The 17,815-nt window shown below is 38.1% G+C and overlaps 1 protein-coding gene across 1 annotated transcript; it reads right to left on the bottom strand.

The window, feature by feature from the left end:
• Positions 1–238: 238 nt before the first annotated feature.
• On the bottom strand, positions 239–17,156 carry asb9 (ankyrin repeat and SOCS box containing 9). Its single transcript, XM_003218891.4, has 8 exons — positions 16,968–17,156; positions 16,673–16,835; positions 10,746–10,825; positions 7,916–8,023; positions 6,630–6,780; positions 4,145–4,279; positions 3,313–3,504; positions 239–405 (listed from the first exon to the last, which is right to left on the bottom strand). The coding sequence occupies exons 2-8, from the start codon at positions 16,764–16,766 to the stop codon at positions 281–283; spliced, it is 885 nt and encodes a 294-aa protein (XP_003218939.1). The 5' UTR covers positions 16,767–16,835; positions 16,968–17,156; the 3' UTR covers positions 239–280.
• Positions 17,157–17,815: the final 659 nt, after the last annotated feature.

Below are 17,815 nucleotides of genomic sequence, written 5' to 3'. Positions count from 1 at the left end.
TACCAAAATTCATGGATGTTCAAGTCCCAGTATATTGAACAGCATTATAAAAATGGTGTCCACTACATACAATACAAAATCAGGGTTTGCTCTGGGGATTTTAAAAAATATTTCAAGCAATGGATGGCACAATCCATGAGAGCCGATAGCACTATTTTTTAGTTCTATTAGTCTCATATACAATTGGTGAAAAGCCAGATTTGGCATTTGTAATATGTATAAAACAAATACACAAAGATAAGAAATAAAAATTTAATAAGAACATGGAAACATAAAATCTTTAAATATACAAGAGAAACCGTTTCAGCTCATCGGGCAACAGAAGTTCGTTTATTCTTTGTTGTTGTTTGGATCCCAAGTACCTCCATATGCATAAGCGGCATAGCTGCATCAAAGAGAAAGGTCCTGGAAAAGTGGGAGAGGGGTGTCAAAGAAACAAGCAAGGTATTATTAATACTGCTTTTCAATAACCATAACCTCTATAACAAGGTCAGCTTTCATTTCTTATAACTCTGATAAGTCACATGAACAAAACAAATTTTACTGCTCAAGTCTCCCACGATATTTGAAAACTTTCAGGCCCCACAGAATGGCTTGCCCTTGATCATTCCAACATAAAGATAATGTAAGAAGGTCAAGATCAAGTTACTGTGCTACAAGATGAGGCGACAAGAAAAACAAAGCAATTAAGTGAATCAGGAAAACATTTACTCAATGGAAATCTATTCCAAAACAATAACAAAGACACAATTGTCTTGTCCTTTTGCCATTACGGTATTTTGCTCCCATTTGTAATCACAGCAGCATTATCTCCTCTTTTATGTAAAGCAGAAGTAGAACTGGATGAGAGCAAATGGCCGTTTAACCTGATATGAACAACAAAGGGGAAAATCCTGTCCAGCAAACTTCAAACCAAACAGTACAGCATGCAATCTCTGCAGCAGCTAAGAGATAAAGAATCCTATCATAATGGAAACTGGACAGAAATTTCATGGAAATAAAATTCTCTTTTGGATACATTGCCAAATATGAACAGAGAAAATTGCCATATGACATAGCATTGGAATGTGAGCATAGTGTATTGCCTAAACATTCACTCTTTTAAAAGAAATTGTTATCATAGTGTGTGTGTGTATGTGTGTGCATGTGTGTATAGGAACATTCCAGGTATTCAGACTGCTTAGTATATACTATATCAATAATTATATCTGCAACTGGACACAATCCAATATCCTATTCTGGCAGATTCTTATTCCCTAAAAGAAACAATAAATTACCAGGATCATACATAAAAATTAACTACAGTTTTTTTTAATTTGTAATTATCTACTTTTTTTAATTTGTAATGATCTACTGGATGAGTGTACCAAAACAGGAATTCAGAACTCCTACACAAAAGTCAGCATCTCATTTATAACTCAACTGATCTGTGTGCAGCCATTCATCTTCACCATTTAGTTCTGATTAGCTATTATATTGTTCAGCAGCAAATGTGAGATGAGCTTAGAGAATCGCACACAGCTTGATAATCAGCAATGATTAATAGAATTTCAAGAATTTCTTTCCTGGTCAAACTTATGCTAGTGAAAATTTTCAATGCATTTTGCAAGAGTTTAACAGCAATGGCAAGTAGTAGGCTATGCGTAGTGATTTATTTATACTTTGGAAACTAATTACCACATGCACAAATCCTGACTAAAGTAATCTATGGTTATTGTATCAAGACTATACAGTAAGTCTGTCAAATGCAACGCCTGTGGGTTGACTCTGAGAGGCTTTCAATGCCAGGACAACATGCGTAGTTACATTTATACTGTCTTACGATTACAACTGGCACTTTGAAGGCAACCATAAGGCTGATGTGGCCTTCGGTGAAAATGAATTTGACCCTCCTGTTATACAGGTATATCTTAGTTAACAAAGTAAGTGTGTCCTTGAGCATTTTTAACAGAAAGCCTGGCATCAGAGGTAAAAATAACATAAAAAGAATAAGGATAAGTTTGTACATCACAAAAAAGAAAGAGCAATTTAATGTTTCCACAAACTCTTTATTCAAAACTAACAATATGTAGGTGTGACATGAGAAATACAAATAAAGTAAGGCTTGCACAAGGAAACACAAACACAGAATGTTATAGGGACCGCTAACAAATCTCTTCCAAAACCCATCTAGGGATGGGTTTTTTTTTTCTTTCATTACCCTTCACTTTTCTTTTGATTTTCATTTTTGGTGGCCATATCTATCTAGATATGGCTAATAACACAGATTTATCTGTATTTTCTTTCTGTGTTTTTTTTCTGTTCATGCATGCTTAGCAAAGAATTATGAGCAAGCTGTTGTTCACCTTCCCTGTTGTAGACTGTGACACACAGTTACAGGAAAACCAGTCAGAGCAGAATCCCATTTTTCCCAGATCAAGTTTGTTTACATTTTCTACTGCAGACATGCTGCCAAAGTCCAATATTGAAAGCCTGTGTATCTTCAGCTTTCCCTTACCATCCTCTCAATGTTGATGTACATGCATAACGAATGTTCAAGCTGTTTTATATCACACACACACACACACACACACACACACACAAAACCAGTGGTTCTCAACCTGTGGGTCCCCAGGTGTTTTGGCCTACAACTCTCAGAAATCCTAACAGCTGGTAAACTAGCTGGGATTTCTGGAGTTGTAGGCCAAAACACCTGGGAAGCTGCAAGTTGAGAACCACTGCACTAGAGGGTGTTTTAAAAGAAATAAACAAATCTCACTACCTTCTAGGTACCATACACCGTGTGTACACTAAACCACAAAGTCTATTTTGGTAGGCGTACAATGTATTTGCTGAGCATAACTGTATGGAAAGATGTTACCAGTCAGTTTTACATCAAGTATCTATTCAGCAAGGCATTCATATATACGCTCTAAATATACGGCTATGATTTTCTTCTGCCTAACACATTCCCACTGTAATAGTTCAGTGTCACGTTACAACAGAGGCACAGATTATGATTATATTAACATACTTAGAAAAACACCTTGTTCCATTTTCTTCTCAGATCCAGATCCCACAGAGATGTACTTGGATCTGTATCAATCTCCATGTATATTCCCATTGTTAATTTATAACATCAAAAACAAACTTGCAACATCAGCAGCCATAACTAAACGATGAGCTTTACAGGGGATTTTCTTTGAGCACATAATGACAAACATTGGCGCTGCCAAATTTAACAATAAAACAAAGGGGAGAAAGTCCTTTCAAAGGTTGCTTCAGCTTCATTACATACTTTGATTTTTGAACAAAACAAAGATTAATGAGCACCTTCTCTCTGAAGAAATATCTGTGCAAGTGGGCTGCTTGGTGAAACCAGCTCTGTCGGCCTTTTGCCCTCAGCATTCCTGGCCCTTGTGTTTGCTCCAAAATCAAGAAGCAAGTGCACCATATCAGTATTGGAGGTTTGAGCAGCCACATGGAGAGGGGACTCTAGACCTTTCCCTGTGTTTGCACTTGCTCCTGCAACAAAGAAACCCAAAGCATTAAAAATAAATAACTGGAATTTCCCAAAAATCCCCGGGGATCATTGAAGGACCACATAATCTTCTAAACATGTTACAACTGAAAGTAGATACTAGTCTGTTTTTTATAATGAGCCACGTAGCCAAAGAATTGTGGATGCTGAATCTGTGTGAATGGACTAGTAGACAGTACCAAAGATCTCTCAGCATTTTGAAACATTATACAGTAGCCCTCCACATTCACTGGGGTCAGCAGCAGAGGGACCTCACAAAAGTGGAAATCTCACTTTAAAAAAAACCCACTGTTTTTTTTTTTAACCCTAGGTCCTCTGGTGTGACTCTATGGTCAACGTTTACCATATGTCAACCACAAGATTACTCTGGAAGTTGTATGATTTCCTAGACAAGTATTCTGTCTAGAAATCATTAGATCCTACAGAAGAAGTTAACCATAAAGTTGCACTGAAGGACCTAGAGATTCCAAGAGAGAACATATGAATCAGTATTCAAATCCAAAAATATTAAAGATTTCAATGTGGAGGGCTGACTGTAGTTTTCAGGTTTCCTAGCCAAAAGCCATGACTGTTAAATGGCCCTTTGTTGGTAGTACATAAGATATAACTTGTTAAAAAAATTACCTGACTCAAGTAATTTTTTTGCACAGTCCACTTGCTGGTTCTCACAAGCGACATAAAGTGGAGTACCAAGGTGTTTTATGTTGTGATCAATATCGACTCCATGAGATACAAGGGATTCTACACATTTGGTGTGACCTGTTAAAATAATTCCAGAGATTAAAAAAACAATTTTAATGTGTTGGATAATTCAACACTATAGCCCAGAAACTCAGCAGTTGATAATATGTAGATTCACTGGTTTTTCAAATTAGTTTAGTTTAGTGTAGTAATTACACCAATATTGTCTTTCCCAGACATCCCTAAACAACAGACTGGGATTGTTCTCTTAAAAAGCAGTGATGGATAGAGGTTGCATTCAGATATACCACTAAAAATAGTTTAGTGTTATGGAAAACAAGCCTATCTTTCTCCAAGTCCACATGATTCTCCTCTCATCCTCCTTTACAACATGGCTACTAAAAGAAGAATTAAATTAAATCACAATTGTGCATTTCTACTCCATCTTTCTCAACCCCAGAGGGGACTCAAGGTGGCTTTACACATAGGTAACTATTCAATGCCTTAAAACAATGTACAATTAAAATAAAAAAATGTAAAATAGAATGATAAAATACACTGAAACATTTAAAAACATTTAAAATTATACTTTCACCATTAACCACGCTATCCAAAGTTGTAGTCTGGGCTGTTTCAATAGTCATTGCACATAATTCCATATTTATTTATTGTTCAAGTTCCCCAAAGGCTTGATCAAAAAACCTTTGGAGAATTTGTTAAGTATTAACACCAGCTCTTCAATCCCAGTGACTTCTACACTGCCATATAATCCAGATTTTCAAAGCGGAGTATCTGGATTTTATATGGCAGTGCAGAAGGGGCCTAAGGTTAGATCTACACTGCCTTGTATCCCAGGATCTGAACCCAGATTATCATTTTGAACTGAATTATATGAATCTCCACTACCATATAATCTGGGATAAGAACATAATCTAGGCTCAAATCCTGGGATTCAAGGCAGTGTAGAAGGGGCCTTAAATGAACTGCCCTAGAATTAGCAAGAACAATAGCAAGAGTCTGAGGGTGGTAGTGGTAGGACTTGGGGAGCACAGTGAGGCTTCTGAGAGTAGAAATAGTAATTGAATAATAATAATAATAATAATAATAATAATAAAAATAAATGCTGCTTATATTTTGTCCTTGTGTTGTTTGGGCCTCTGCCCCATGTAAGCCGCCCCGAGTCCCCACGGGGAGATGGTGGCGGGGTATAAATAAAGTTTTATTATTATTATTATTATTATTATTATTAGGTATGATTGGCCCCCTCCTTACTGGTTTTTAATTACAAATTAAAACTTTTCTGTTGAGCCAGGCCTTCCCAGATGAATGGCAATAGGCACTGCCAGATAACCGCTGGTAATATTCACCACTGAACGCTTTGTTGGCCCTGGCAACTGCAATATGACTTTGAAAATTGATGTCTTAGGAGCTGTATAATTTTATTTTTACAAATAACCTCAGTGGCCTGAGGTTAGGGAAACTTTTAATGGTACCTGTTGTAAGTATTAATTGTTTTATATCATGTGTTTAAATTGGGTAATTTTTAAATTAGTATATTATGTTTTAGTTTATTATGTATTTGTATTGGTGTTTGTAAACTTTGTATGCCACTTTGAGTCCCACCCATGGGAGAAAAGCAGGATAGAAATGAATTAATAATAATAATAATAATAATGACTGATGAGCTTTGCCTATAACAAGTATGGGATCCACATATCTGGATGCAACTATGTGGTCCTCCTGCCACTAGCGGATGCAGGAAACATGGCCACCCATGAGCTGGATGTGCCCCAACCCCCCCCCCCCCCCCCAGTTTCTTTTAAGACCTCAACTCTTTACCAATGCAGCATATATCCCGGAACTACGTAAGCCCTGGATCTGAGATCCATGCCAAACCACTCAAAATCTGTTACACAACCTAGACTCTGAAGCTGATATATCTTAAAAGGAGGGTAAATGAGGAGGACAAAGCCTCTTAGAAGAACTTGCCCTGCTGGACCACAAAGCAGAATAAATATGCCCCCCCCCCCAAACTGGTGTGAAACCTAATTCAGTGTTACTCCAGCCAGATGCACCAACCAATGAGTTTAAACCTAGGTTTGACTAGCGGTTCCCACCTGGGAAAGGAATGCAGGTCACAAACATGGCAAAGAACATCCACAACACAACACTTCATTCCATCCCAAAGCCACAGATTCACCGTGTGGTAAGTCACAGTGCTCCTTTGTCCTAATTTGGGACTATCTTCGAGGAGCTAGGGGAGGTCGGGAGGCATTTGTGCTTTTCAAATTGTACTATGCACTTTGCTCATGACTGGTGCATGGTACAAATCCTGTTTTCAGGTTTCAAGCAATTGAAGTAACACCTCTTTCTTGTTTGAGCAGAACACTTCCTATTATCATGAATGGACATTTGTTCACAGGCTTACCCCTCTTAGCAGCTTCATGGACAGGTGATGCCAGGTCACACGCTGGATGTGGGCTGGCTCCATGTTCCAGTAACAAATTCACACAGTCTGCACTGCCACTGATGCAAGCGTTGAACAAAGGTGTGTTCCAGTCAATTGTAGCAGTGTTTACCTGAAAGAAGTAATGTTGTATTGTTTAAAACAAACAAATAGTGGACTTAAACTGGGGAAACAGCAACCTAACGTTTATTAGACACATCTCCGTACCATAAATAGTAAAAAGCTTTGACAAACGAAGGAGAAAAAAAGCAAAAACAAGAATAATGGGAGCATAATCGAAATGTGGTTTTCCTACTGTAAAATAATCATACCCATTTCCTTCAGATTTAGTATCAGAAGGCATGATTTGCTCAGATAACTCTATTTTTTGAAATTAACTGTTCCACTTCCTACTACAACTTTAATTCACAAATTTAATTCACAACTTTAATTCTAATCAATGTTTCAAGTTATTGTCCTGTTGCCAAGCAGGATATTCCCGCAACATCAAGAAATGCCAAAATAGGGTGGGATGGTAGTTTTGGGTTGCCTCAATTTTGTGAGCTATCAAAGACCCCTCTAGCACAGTGGTTCTTGACCTGTAGTCCACAAATATCCCTCTACGGGGAACATGATACCCTCACAAAAGAGCCACAAAGATTTGATCTTTTACAGTTAAAATGGAAATAATTAAAGAAAAATAGACAGTTGGAAAAATGTGGAGTCAGATTTCAGAATTCAAGGTTTGGTTATTAAACCCAATACAGCGAGGCCTGTAAGTGAAATGCAGTGCCAGCCTTCTTATTAATTAATTAAAAATAACAAGAAATATTGGGTCATGGTGCAGTGTTCAGGCATTGATGATGATATCTGTTGTATGGCATCAAGCCTCCCACAAGGATGGTAAAACATCAAACATCCAGGGGTCCCCTCAGCAACATCCTTGCAGACGGCCAATTCTCTCACACCAAACGCAACATGCAGTTTCTCAAGTCCTGACACAACAAAAACCCAATAAAAATACTATGCTAGATGTGTGTGCTTTTACTCCTTTCTCTATAAATATGAAGATCCTTGATAAATAAATATTTATTTAAATATTTATTTAAATAACCTTAAATAAATATTTAAATCATTAGACTTGGCAGTCACCAGGAACAAATATTTAAATGGGATCCATGATAAAGAAAAAAATAAGAACTGATGCACTTGTCAATTCCTTCTTCTTTTTGCATGTATCAAAACCCCAATCCAATTTGGATACTTACATGGGCCCCATGTTTCAACAAAACGCTGGCACAAGCAGAATATCCCCCTAGGCAAGCTTCATGGAGAGGAGACACACAATCTGCTGTCATAATATTCACACTGGTTCCCTGGATTAACAACAGAAGTTGTAATTAGAAGCTGAAACCTACAGTTCTTTGAAAACCTAACTATTTTATGGTGTGAAATCACCGGATCCACAGCCGACTGGTGTTAGGCAACCTAACTGTCATTGTTTTAGTGGCACAAGCCCCACCTAAGTGAAGGATAGTTTTAACAGCTGATTTATGTTTTTTATTGTCTCAAGGCTCAGTCTAGAAATGGCTGATGTGAAAAATGTTCTTCTGCAATATTATCTCTGCAGGAAGCACATGTGTCTTGATAACATTGTGTTTTAGAAACTGTAAGAACTAGATGTTATGCCAGAACAACGAGACAGTTATTAAAAAATAACAGATCATCTCCAACTAAATTTGCTCTTTTTGCTAATCTTTTAATAACAAAACAGACAACAGTTAAGAAGACAATCCTGAGAACATTTACTAGAGAAACAATATTACCGAATGTAACAATGTATTTTTGTGCAAACACACCAGGGTTGCTCTGTATCATATATTTACACTTGTAAAGGTCAGTGGGATAGAAGTAAAGGTTTCTGAACTGGACATATTTACACATATTTCCAAAAAAGGTTGATGGACCAGAAGAAAGGTTTTTTGACTGGAAGGAAAGCCTTTCCTCTTTATGTATGCTGTGCATTTTTAAAGGCTAGGAATACTTCAGGTGCCATCACAAAAGCTGTATGTGAGCAATTTTGAGACAAAACCTGGAAGTCATTTATTAATGTTTGGGTATGCAAATATGGACATTCCATAGTGGCTAGCCCTAGACAATCATTGATGTAACTGTGTATCTAATTTTTTTTTCTAAAACCAATAAACTAGTTAAGAATTATGCCATGCCGTAATATGGAACTGCTCCACAATGTTAATCTCTCTAATATTTAATAAGACAAATCAAGGAGACGAAATAATGTTTCCTGAACCAAAGGAGTCTTCAAAACATCAAGGTTAACTTTGACAGTCAAGTTGGGGTATTTCATAAATTTTATTTGTATAAAATGTATTCATTAATTTATTTCAAAATAATACATTGGCTTAAAAGTTTCACTTCAAGAATCCATTCCCAGTGTCTCAATAGCAGCATACATCGAGAGGAACATTAATGCATTTGTATACATTTGCACTGGGATCTTTAGCTAAAGAATCCTACTTCCTTATTAGAAATTTTCTAGATACCGCAATCTCATTCTATACAAAACAGAATGAAATCAGTTTACCAACAAATTGGTTTCCATCTTGGGATAATATACCTTCCATCAGTTAGATTTAACTTTGGGTTTTTAAATACATTATAACCGATCTTCAGTTTGCTTCTGACACAATAAAGAAATTGTTAGATTTATGTTGAGCTTACTTCTCATCGAGAATAGCAATTTAATTTCAGTTAGAATATGATTAGTATTGATTTCTGAATAAAAGGAACCTCTATTTTATCATGTCCTTATGATCTAGGATGGAAAATGACTGATGAGCAACTCCTCTACATTTTTCTGGATATATTTTAATTGCTGATTCCAAAAATGGCACCAGTTTCCTCCTATCAGCTCTAGCTTTTGAGATACAGGACATATGCCCTATACTAGCAGCCATCTGCTTGCCCATAAAAAAAACCATGATGATAACCATAACTAAGAAACGATAGTTGGTATGGTCTTCTATCCAATGTAATTTTCTGAATCAGAATCCCAGATACCCTCAGGAACCGGTCTAAAAACGAAGACATCAAGAAAAAATGTTTAAAAGCAGTTAAAAAAAATATTATGTTTATAACTATGAAAAGTTACCCTTTTTGGGCCTCAACACCTAGAATTTCCCAGCCAGCAAGACTAACAACCTTTCAAGATTCTAACATCAGTACTAGTGACCTTATCACCATTAGAGGGGATGGTGAATGTGTTCAAAGATGACTAGGACAATTAAATTCACCATTAGGGGAAATTGAGGGAACATGTATGAGGGCTAAGATAAGGGAAGTATAACATTAAAAAACAGTGAGATTCAGTGTGCTCTGGGGATGTTGATTAAAAACAACAACAGTTTTTTTAAAAAGAAGACAGGGCCGTTTTTAAAAAGAAGACAGTTTTTTCAACCCTATATTCAAGGACAAAATGTGTGTTCAAATAGGGTACTCTCAGTGGAAGAAGGTATGGTCCAAGAATTTCTTCTCTGAGAGAAGGAAGAAATGACATGGCCATCCCTTTCCTGGGCTCCTTCCACCTAAAAGCTGACTGAACAGGTGGCTGAACTTTTTAGCACCAGTGGGACGGTATCTTTCACTTCATCTGAAGACATCAGACAAGTTTAGGGGGTTGAAGACAGGCTGCCTGGAACATATACTTTTGTACTCCTACAGAGAAGAACAGCCAGAGTGATGTTCCCATTGCCATTCCCACTCCACCCCACATATGGTACTTGAGGCAACCACTTCACTGAATGTAGGAGGAAGAGAAGCATCAAAATCCAATTCTATTCTAGAGAGAGCAGAAAGGCTATTTCATGTTCCAAGGCAGACTTTTAAAACTCATGTGTTGTTTTCAAAAATTCCCTTGTAAGCCTGTCTTCCTTTGGAGATGTTGTGTGATATTTCTTTTCAAGGTCAAGGCAAATGTCAGCCCTCGATACCTTACCAACAGTAAAAAAGAGTGTGCTTTCAAGAGAAGGCTTAATGAACAAGGCAAACAGAATGTTTATCTCCCTAAAACCACAATACCTGATTGATGAGTTTCTTCAGAGCAAGCAGTCGCCCATGCAGGGAAGCATCGTGGATAGGAGCCCAGTCCGAAACAAAATCTGTGACGAGAAGGAAAAGCAAGGTTTGGAAAGAAGAATGTCATTCAATCAAGGCATCATCATTTGAGCTGCAGCATAGTAAATCTCATAAATCTCACATTGCCTAATATAATTCTTCAAGGTTATGGGTACCTCTGTGTTTAAGTGTTCCATTTTTCATGAGCAAAAGCAACACTGTTTTATTTCCTAGCCTGTCAACATTATCTCTCAAATCAATGTAATTGAGGAAAGCACCAAAAATATTTCACATGGAGAAACAGATAAATGTTTCAAAGTTTGTCAAATTATTGTCTGCTTACTTACCTGTGATTTTTGTTAGCTGACAACTCCCAGTATTTCTCACGATTGTTTATGATTTCTGAGTTACAATTCAACGAAGTATTAAGTCCCTATCTACATTGACATATAAAATCCAGATTCTCTGCTCTGAACTAGATTATATGGCAGGGTAGACTCGTATAATCCTATTCAAAGGAGATGATGTGGATTATCTGCTTTGATGATAGGATAGTGTAGATCCAGCCTAAGAGCCACATAATTCCCACCCAACAAGGCTGTCTGGCCAATATCTCCCAGACTCTGAGATTCCAGACTGAAACCTAAGTTATAGGGATGTCCCCGGGTCATGACTGAATGTACATGACAGCTGTATCCCAGTCCCAGTATGTAGTATCCTGCCCTGGTTTGACCCTGTTAGCATCTTAAAAGGAACCCACAGTTCCCCCACCTTGAGGTTTCTTCTTCATAAAGGGACCTTTCTATCATGTTCCCATGTTCATTGTATCAAATTACTTTAGGTGACATGACGCAGCAGCTGCATTTTGCCCTTCATAATGCATGTGGATTTGTAGATACTGACATGTAAACCTTTCCTGTTTTCCCATCATTCTTACCACCCACTTTCTCTCCCATTGGATAACATGTGTGTCTGGGAAATTATCTTAGCACTCTTACATGTTCCTTTCATTCCCTCTAATGGCAATGTATTTGTCCTAGTTAAAGATAAAGGTTTTTCCCTGACATTAAGTCTAGTCGTGTTAAACTCTGGGGGGAGTTGCTCATCTCCATTTCTAAGCCAAAGAGCCGGCGTTGTCCATACATGCCTCCAAGGTCATGTGGCTGACATGACTGTATGGAGCGCCGTTACCTTCCCACTGGAGCAATACCTGGAGCAATCTACTCACATTTGCATATCTTCGACTTACTAGGTTGGCAGAAGCGGAGGCTAACAGCAGGAGCTCACCCTGCTCCCCTGATTTGAACCGCCACCCTTTCGGTCATTCTAGTCCTAGTCATCTTCAAACACCTTCACTATCCTCACAAATGGAATAAGGTCACTAGACCCCTGAAAATACCAAATTACGATATGGTTTTGTATAATTATGGCTTTATTCATATTGAAACCTAATCAATATCTCCAAGAATGAGCTAAGAGCTCTATTTAACAATCTCAGAGATATCTCCTATTCCCAACTGCCAACCCAGAGATGGAGGTGTAGAAGGAACATCATTAATGGGATTTGCCATCATCCTAAGTGGCTCTCCAGAAAAGCAGACCAATGATCACAGGCCTGTATTGTTGTCCTTAATTGGAACACCGCCCCCTGGGTTTCCTGGCTAAAGAAAAGTGTTTTGCAATAGATCAGAGTACAGAGGCATAAAAAGAAAAGGGGAATGTGGGCAGAGCCAAACTGTTCCAAGGTTTCAATAATATTTAAACAGCATTATCAATACTGGCTAAGACAGGGTCATGCCAAAAAGACTAGAACTGTAAAAAATCATTGATGCAAAGCTATTGTTGTAAAAAAAATGATATTACTGTAGCTATTATGGTTATGAAATTGTGGGTGCTGTAGTTTTACCAGGTGTTTATCACTCACTGCCAAAGGGTGCAGGTGCCTCATCAAACTACAAATACCAAAACTGAGCCATGGTAGTTAAAGTGATGTGAAACTGCATTCATTATACAGTGTAGATGTGCCCAAATTCACTAGTCAATTTTTAAAATCCTTAAATGCGGAGCTTGTTTCCAAAAGTACCAAATCCCATCTGAACAAATTTTACGGGAATTGCAAAAATGTGCTGAGGATACACATTATTTTCAATAAAATGCAATTTTCCAAGCCTTGTACCAAAGTGATTTGATACACTTCGATAGTTTTGATCTGTACATATATTCTACTCCTAGCCAACAATGTGTTACCAATCTATAACTCATTTTACATCATCATCATCATCATCATCATCATCATCATCATCATCATCATCAGGAATGTGGCACCTTTTGGAAACAAACTCCACAAATATAATTCTATGATCTTAGATTTTGCAGCATTTGCTCTGAAGATGAGAGGTGATGACGATGGATAGGTGGCAGTACAATGCTGTGACAAGGAGAAACAATATGAAGCTTTCTCTGCTTCTATCCTATTGCTGTTTCTTCACACTATCCTGCAAAAGGTCTTGCATTGTATAAGCTAAACATTACACTATCATAACTCACCAAAGATTACTATCATACTATATATTTATAGCATTCTAAGTCCATTTTACCTGCCATAGCGGGTTTATTTCAGAGGGTGGTATTTAAAATAATAATAATAATAATAATAATAATAATAATAATAATAATGTCTATTATGTTTATTATGTTTATTTATACTCCACTTTATCTTTCAACAAAGGAGACTCAAAGAGGCCAGGGAAAATTCTCAGAGAACTCTAGGGCCTCACCAAACTACAAGTCCCAAGGGTCCATAAGACGCAACTATAGCAATTACAGCAAAATAATATTGCTATAAGTGTATAATGTGAAAGAATTCCAAGAAGGCCTTAGACTGAGTCTTCATACACCTTTTCTCCACCAAATTAACAGCAGTGTCAAGATAAAACTCACAGAGGATTAGCCATTTGCCACTAAAGATTTGGACTTCCATAGAAATATGTTAAGAGCAAGTTTGTTTGTCGATCGCTGGTTCTATCACTAGCCACATTATGAATGTAAAAGCACTTTAATTTATTTTTTTATGCTGTATAATGATGTCATGATGTCTTTCTTTATTGGAGACAAAGTAGAGTGCAATTGTAAAATTTAAAACGCACCTAAATCGCAGTGTAATAACAGATTTAAAGCTCCATGTTAATTAAAAGTTAGAAAGTCACATTCTACATTTGGTGTTGTTGCTGTATGGCTTCAAGTTGTTTCCAAACTATGGCAACCCTAAAGTGACCCGCATCACTGGCAAGATTTGTCCAAAAGAGTTTGCCATTGTCATCATCTGAGGCTCAGAGAATGGGACTCCCCTAAGGTCACCCTGTAGGTTTTCATGATTGAGCAGCTATTTGAACCATGGCTTCCAGAGTCAGATACCCCTTTCTGAACTCCATGTTCCAAAATTCTTTGGGATGTTGTCACAGTAGTTAAAGTGAAACCACATTGTAGTGTGAAATGAGCCCCAATATGGAGAGGAGGTCCTTTTTGTTTTGTATTGATATTATAGACAAGAGTTCTTTCTCCCAACATGGACTTTCCACAGATATATAAACCCCACTTTCCTAGTTTCCAACAGACCTCACACCTCTGAGGATGCCTGCCACAGATGTGGCCAAAACATCAGGAGAGAATGCTTCTGGAACATGGCCATACAGCCCGGAAAACTCACAACAACCCAGTGATTCTGGCCACGAGAACACATTGTATGTGATATAGAACGCAAGTCGAAATTATTTCCAGTATACTATTTGAATGCACAATGACTTCTGGATCTTCAGGACTGGGAGCTGTGGTTTCATTTGTTCATGTCTGACAAAATATCTCCCCTCTAGGTATTTTCTACTTCCTCCAGCACATCTCTATGGTATTCTTGGGTCAGATATCCCATATTTCAATAGGGCTTGTTATAATCCGTGGTTTCACATATCCACGCAGTCTATTTATTTATTTCAAATATTTCTATCCCGCCCTTCTCACCCGGAGGGACTCAGGGCGGCGTACAATTGGCAATGTCTAGGAACATATCCACAGAGATATGGGGGATTTTTAGTGTACAATGGGTGCTTTCTTTATACACTTATCCAACACTCGCTTATCCAACATTCTGGATTATCCAATGCATTTTTGTAGTCAATGTTTTCAATACATCGTGATATTTTGGTGCTAAATTCATAAATACAGTAATTACTACATAGCATTACTGCATATTGAACTACCTTTTCAATCAGATTTGTTGTATAACATGATGTTTTGGTTCTTAATTTGTAAAATCATAACCTAATTTGATGTTTAATAGGCTTTTCCTTAATCCCTCCTTATTATCCAACATATTTGCTTATTCAACATTCTGCCGGCCCGTTTATGTTGGATAAGTGAGACTCTACTGTAGAAGCAAAATAGGTCTGTCTCTGCCCAAATACCTTGCAATCTACAAAGTCAACAATAGAGGATGACTACAGAATAGTCCTCTTCCAGCCAGTGAGATTTCCATCATTCCCAGTCAGCAAGGCCATTGGATATGGATATAATGACAGAGGGTGATGACCATAGGGTTCCAACATATCTAGAGTGCATACAGTTAATACAGAGTCTACAGATGAGAGAGTGCGGATCACAATTTGATGTGATCAGAATTTCAATACTGTAAACAGGAAGTCTTATCACATAAATGTTTGTAAGCATCATCAATGTATAAATAAAGCCTTGTGACTTGAAGGTTGGGTTGCTGACCTGAAGGCTGCCAGGTTTGAATCCCACCCGGGGAGAGCATGGATGAGCTCCCTCTTTCAGCTCCAGCTCCATGCAGGGACATGAGAAAAGCCTCCCACAAGGATGGTAAAAACATCAAAACATCTGGGCGTCCCCTGGGCAACGTCCTTGCAGACGGCCAATTCTCTCACACCAGAAGCAACTCAGGTTGCTCCTGACACGAAAAAAAGGTCACAAAACAGATACATGTGATATTCGGTCCTTTCATTTAAAAAGCAATAAATCATCCATTTGCAAAAGAACATCCTTTATAATTATGGAACACCAACTGTTTCATGAATAATAGCCCCACTTTCCCCCAAATTAACAGCACAGCTCAGAATCTGGTCATCACATTATGCCATCTTATACAAATATACTTCTAGCAGCAGGGCAACTTCACAAAGCAATTCATGAGTCAGACTTTTATGTCTCTCAGGGTTGTTGTTTTTTTAAAGAAAGAAAGCTCTATAGCAGGTATGGGCAAACTTCGGATCTCCAGGTGTTTTGGACTTCAACTCCCACAATTCCTAACAGCCTACCGGCTGTTAGGAATTATGGAAGCTGAAGTCCAAAACACCTGGAGGGCCAAAGTTTGTCGATGCCTGCTCTATAGTATTATTGTGCATAGCCCACCCTGTTGTATTAAGCATTTTACAATTCAATCCTATTATGTATGTCTATTCAGAAGTTAAATCTTATTGACTGGAAGGGTGCATTCTCCCAGATAAAACTTCATAGTGGTTACAGCCCTAGTATCGTTTTGTATTTTTGCTCCACACACACACACACACACACACACTTCATATTTATAATGTGAGTATTTATTCATTTTACTTTGAGCTGCAGACCACTTATATATCTTCATGGGCAGCATAACTTATCATCAAGGGTGGCACAACTTTTTATATTCCTGCTCCACATATGTTTTTGCATTTCATTGCTACTATTTATTTGTTTGCAGTGTAAACAAACTGATATATATATATCATCGAGGGTGGCATGCAAAGTTTTCAAATAAATACAAAGCAGTTAAGTATCCTAACACATCTCTCATGGCCCTTCCACTGTGAACACTTTCTTTTACATATAGCAAGATTACTCACCACCCATCAATGGATTCGGTCGCAAAGGTACACGAGACTGGCTTTCAGATCCTTGGGATGAGTGAGAATCTGCATTTCCTCCTTCCACATCCATAGCAACACTTCTGAATACTGTTATTTCACTTCACAGTTTGAGATCATGCGAGCTCAAATACCATCTTGCCTGTTGGGGAAAAACAAACATGTTCCAATGAGTGATTTATTTTTAAAAATCTGTGAGTAGGTTAAAAAAATAAACACTTGGGTCAAAGACTGGAACATCAATGCCAGACCCAAGTCCAGAGAACCCAAATACCTTGGCATTGCAATTTAACAGAATTGCCTCTTCATTGGCTTAATAAAAAAGTGGAAAAAGGATTTCAGGCACACAGAACAAAGTGAGGGATGTTGTTGATGTCATATCCTTTCCAAACTCATGTCCAATCAGAAAGTCTGCCTCCTTGTTTTTCTAAGAGAGGAACTTCTCTGTTGCCAAAAAAAAAGCACAAGACAGAAAGAGCCAGTTTAACTAGCTCAGCAAACTCTGCCTGCAGGGGATATATAACAGAAAGAGGGGGAGGCAGGAGGCAGGGACGAGGAAAAAGCACAAAAAAGGGAGGAAGGGAGAGCCCGGTCCTTCCTTTATCACAGATTAAGTTGTTTTTAAGACATACCCTTGCAGGCGTCTGAAAACAGCAAGCAGAAAATGGCACACAGAAAAGCAATCATACAAGGCAGATAATATTGAAACCACATGTTGCAAACGCTGTATTTGCAGCTAGTCCTATTACAATCCACAAGGCAACTTTCTCCAACAGGGCATCAGCAAGACATGGTGCATTAAAAATACCATCATGTGGTCTGGGGGTAATGGGAGATGTAGTCCAGCAACCAAAAAACACTAGTTTGGGACAGTTTGGCCTGTAGCAGTGACAGTACAAAATTGAGAAGTGTGTAGTCGAAGGCTTCATGGCCGGAATCACTGGGTTGCTGTGAGTTTTTTAGGCTGTATGGCCATGTTCCAGAAGCATTCTTCCCTGATGTTTCACCCACATCTATGGCAGGCATCCTCAAAGGTTGTGAGGTCTGTTGCAATTGGCCAGCTTGATTAGCATTGAAGCTGCAAGGCTATTGCATGTTAATCAAGCTGGCCAAATGCAACAT

This window comes from Anolis carolinensis, chromosome 3 (assembly GCF_035594765.1).
Source record: "Anolis carolinensis isolate JA03-04 chromosome 3, rAnoCar3.1.pri, whole genome shotgun sequence".
Classification (NCBI taxonomy): domain Eukaryota; kingdom Metazoa; phylum Chordata; class Lepidosauria; order Squamata; family Dactyloidae; genus Anolis; species Anolis carolinensis.
The sequence above is the reverse complement of the archived record's forward strand: the minus strand, read 5'-3'. Positions and strand labels throughout refer to the sequence as shown.

What these genes read in the sequence shown, in the direction of transcription:
- asb9 (XM_003218891.4), bottom strand. Translation starts at nt 16,766, where the DNA reads ATGGATGTGGAAGGAGGAAATGCAGATTCTCACTCATCCCAAGGATCT. An exon ending in ACCGAATCCATTGATGGGTG is followed by an intron (nt 10,826 to 16,672) that starts GTGAGTAATCTT and finishes TTCTCGTCACAG; the next exon opens with ATTTTGTTTCGGACTGGGCT. An exon ending in CCATGAAGCTGCTAAGAGGG is followed by an intron (nt 4,280 to 6,629) that starts GTAAGCCTGTGA and finishes TTATTTTAACAG; the next exon opens with GTCACACCAAATGTGTAGAA.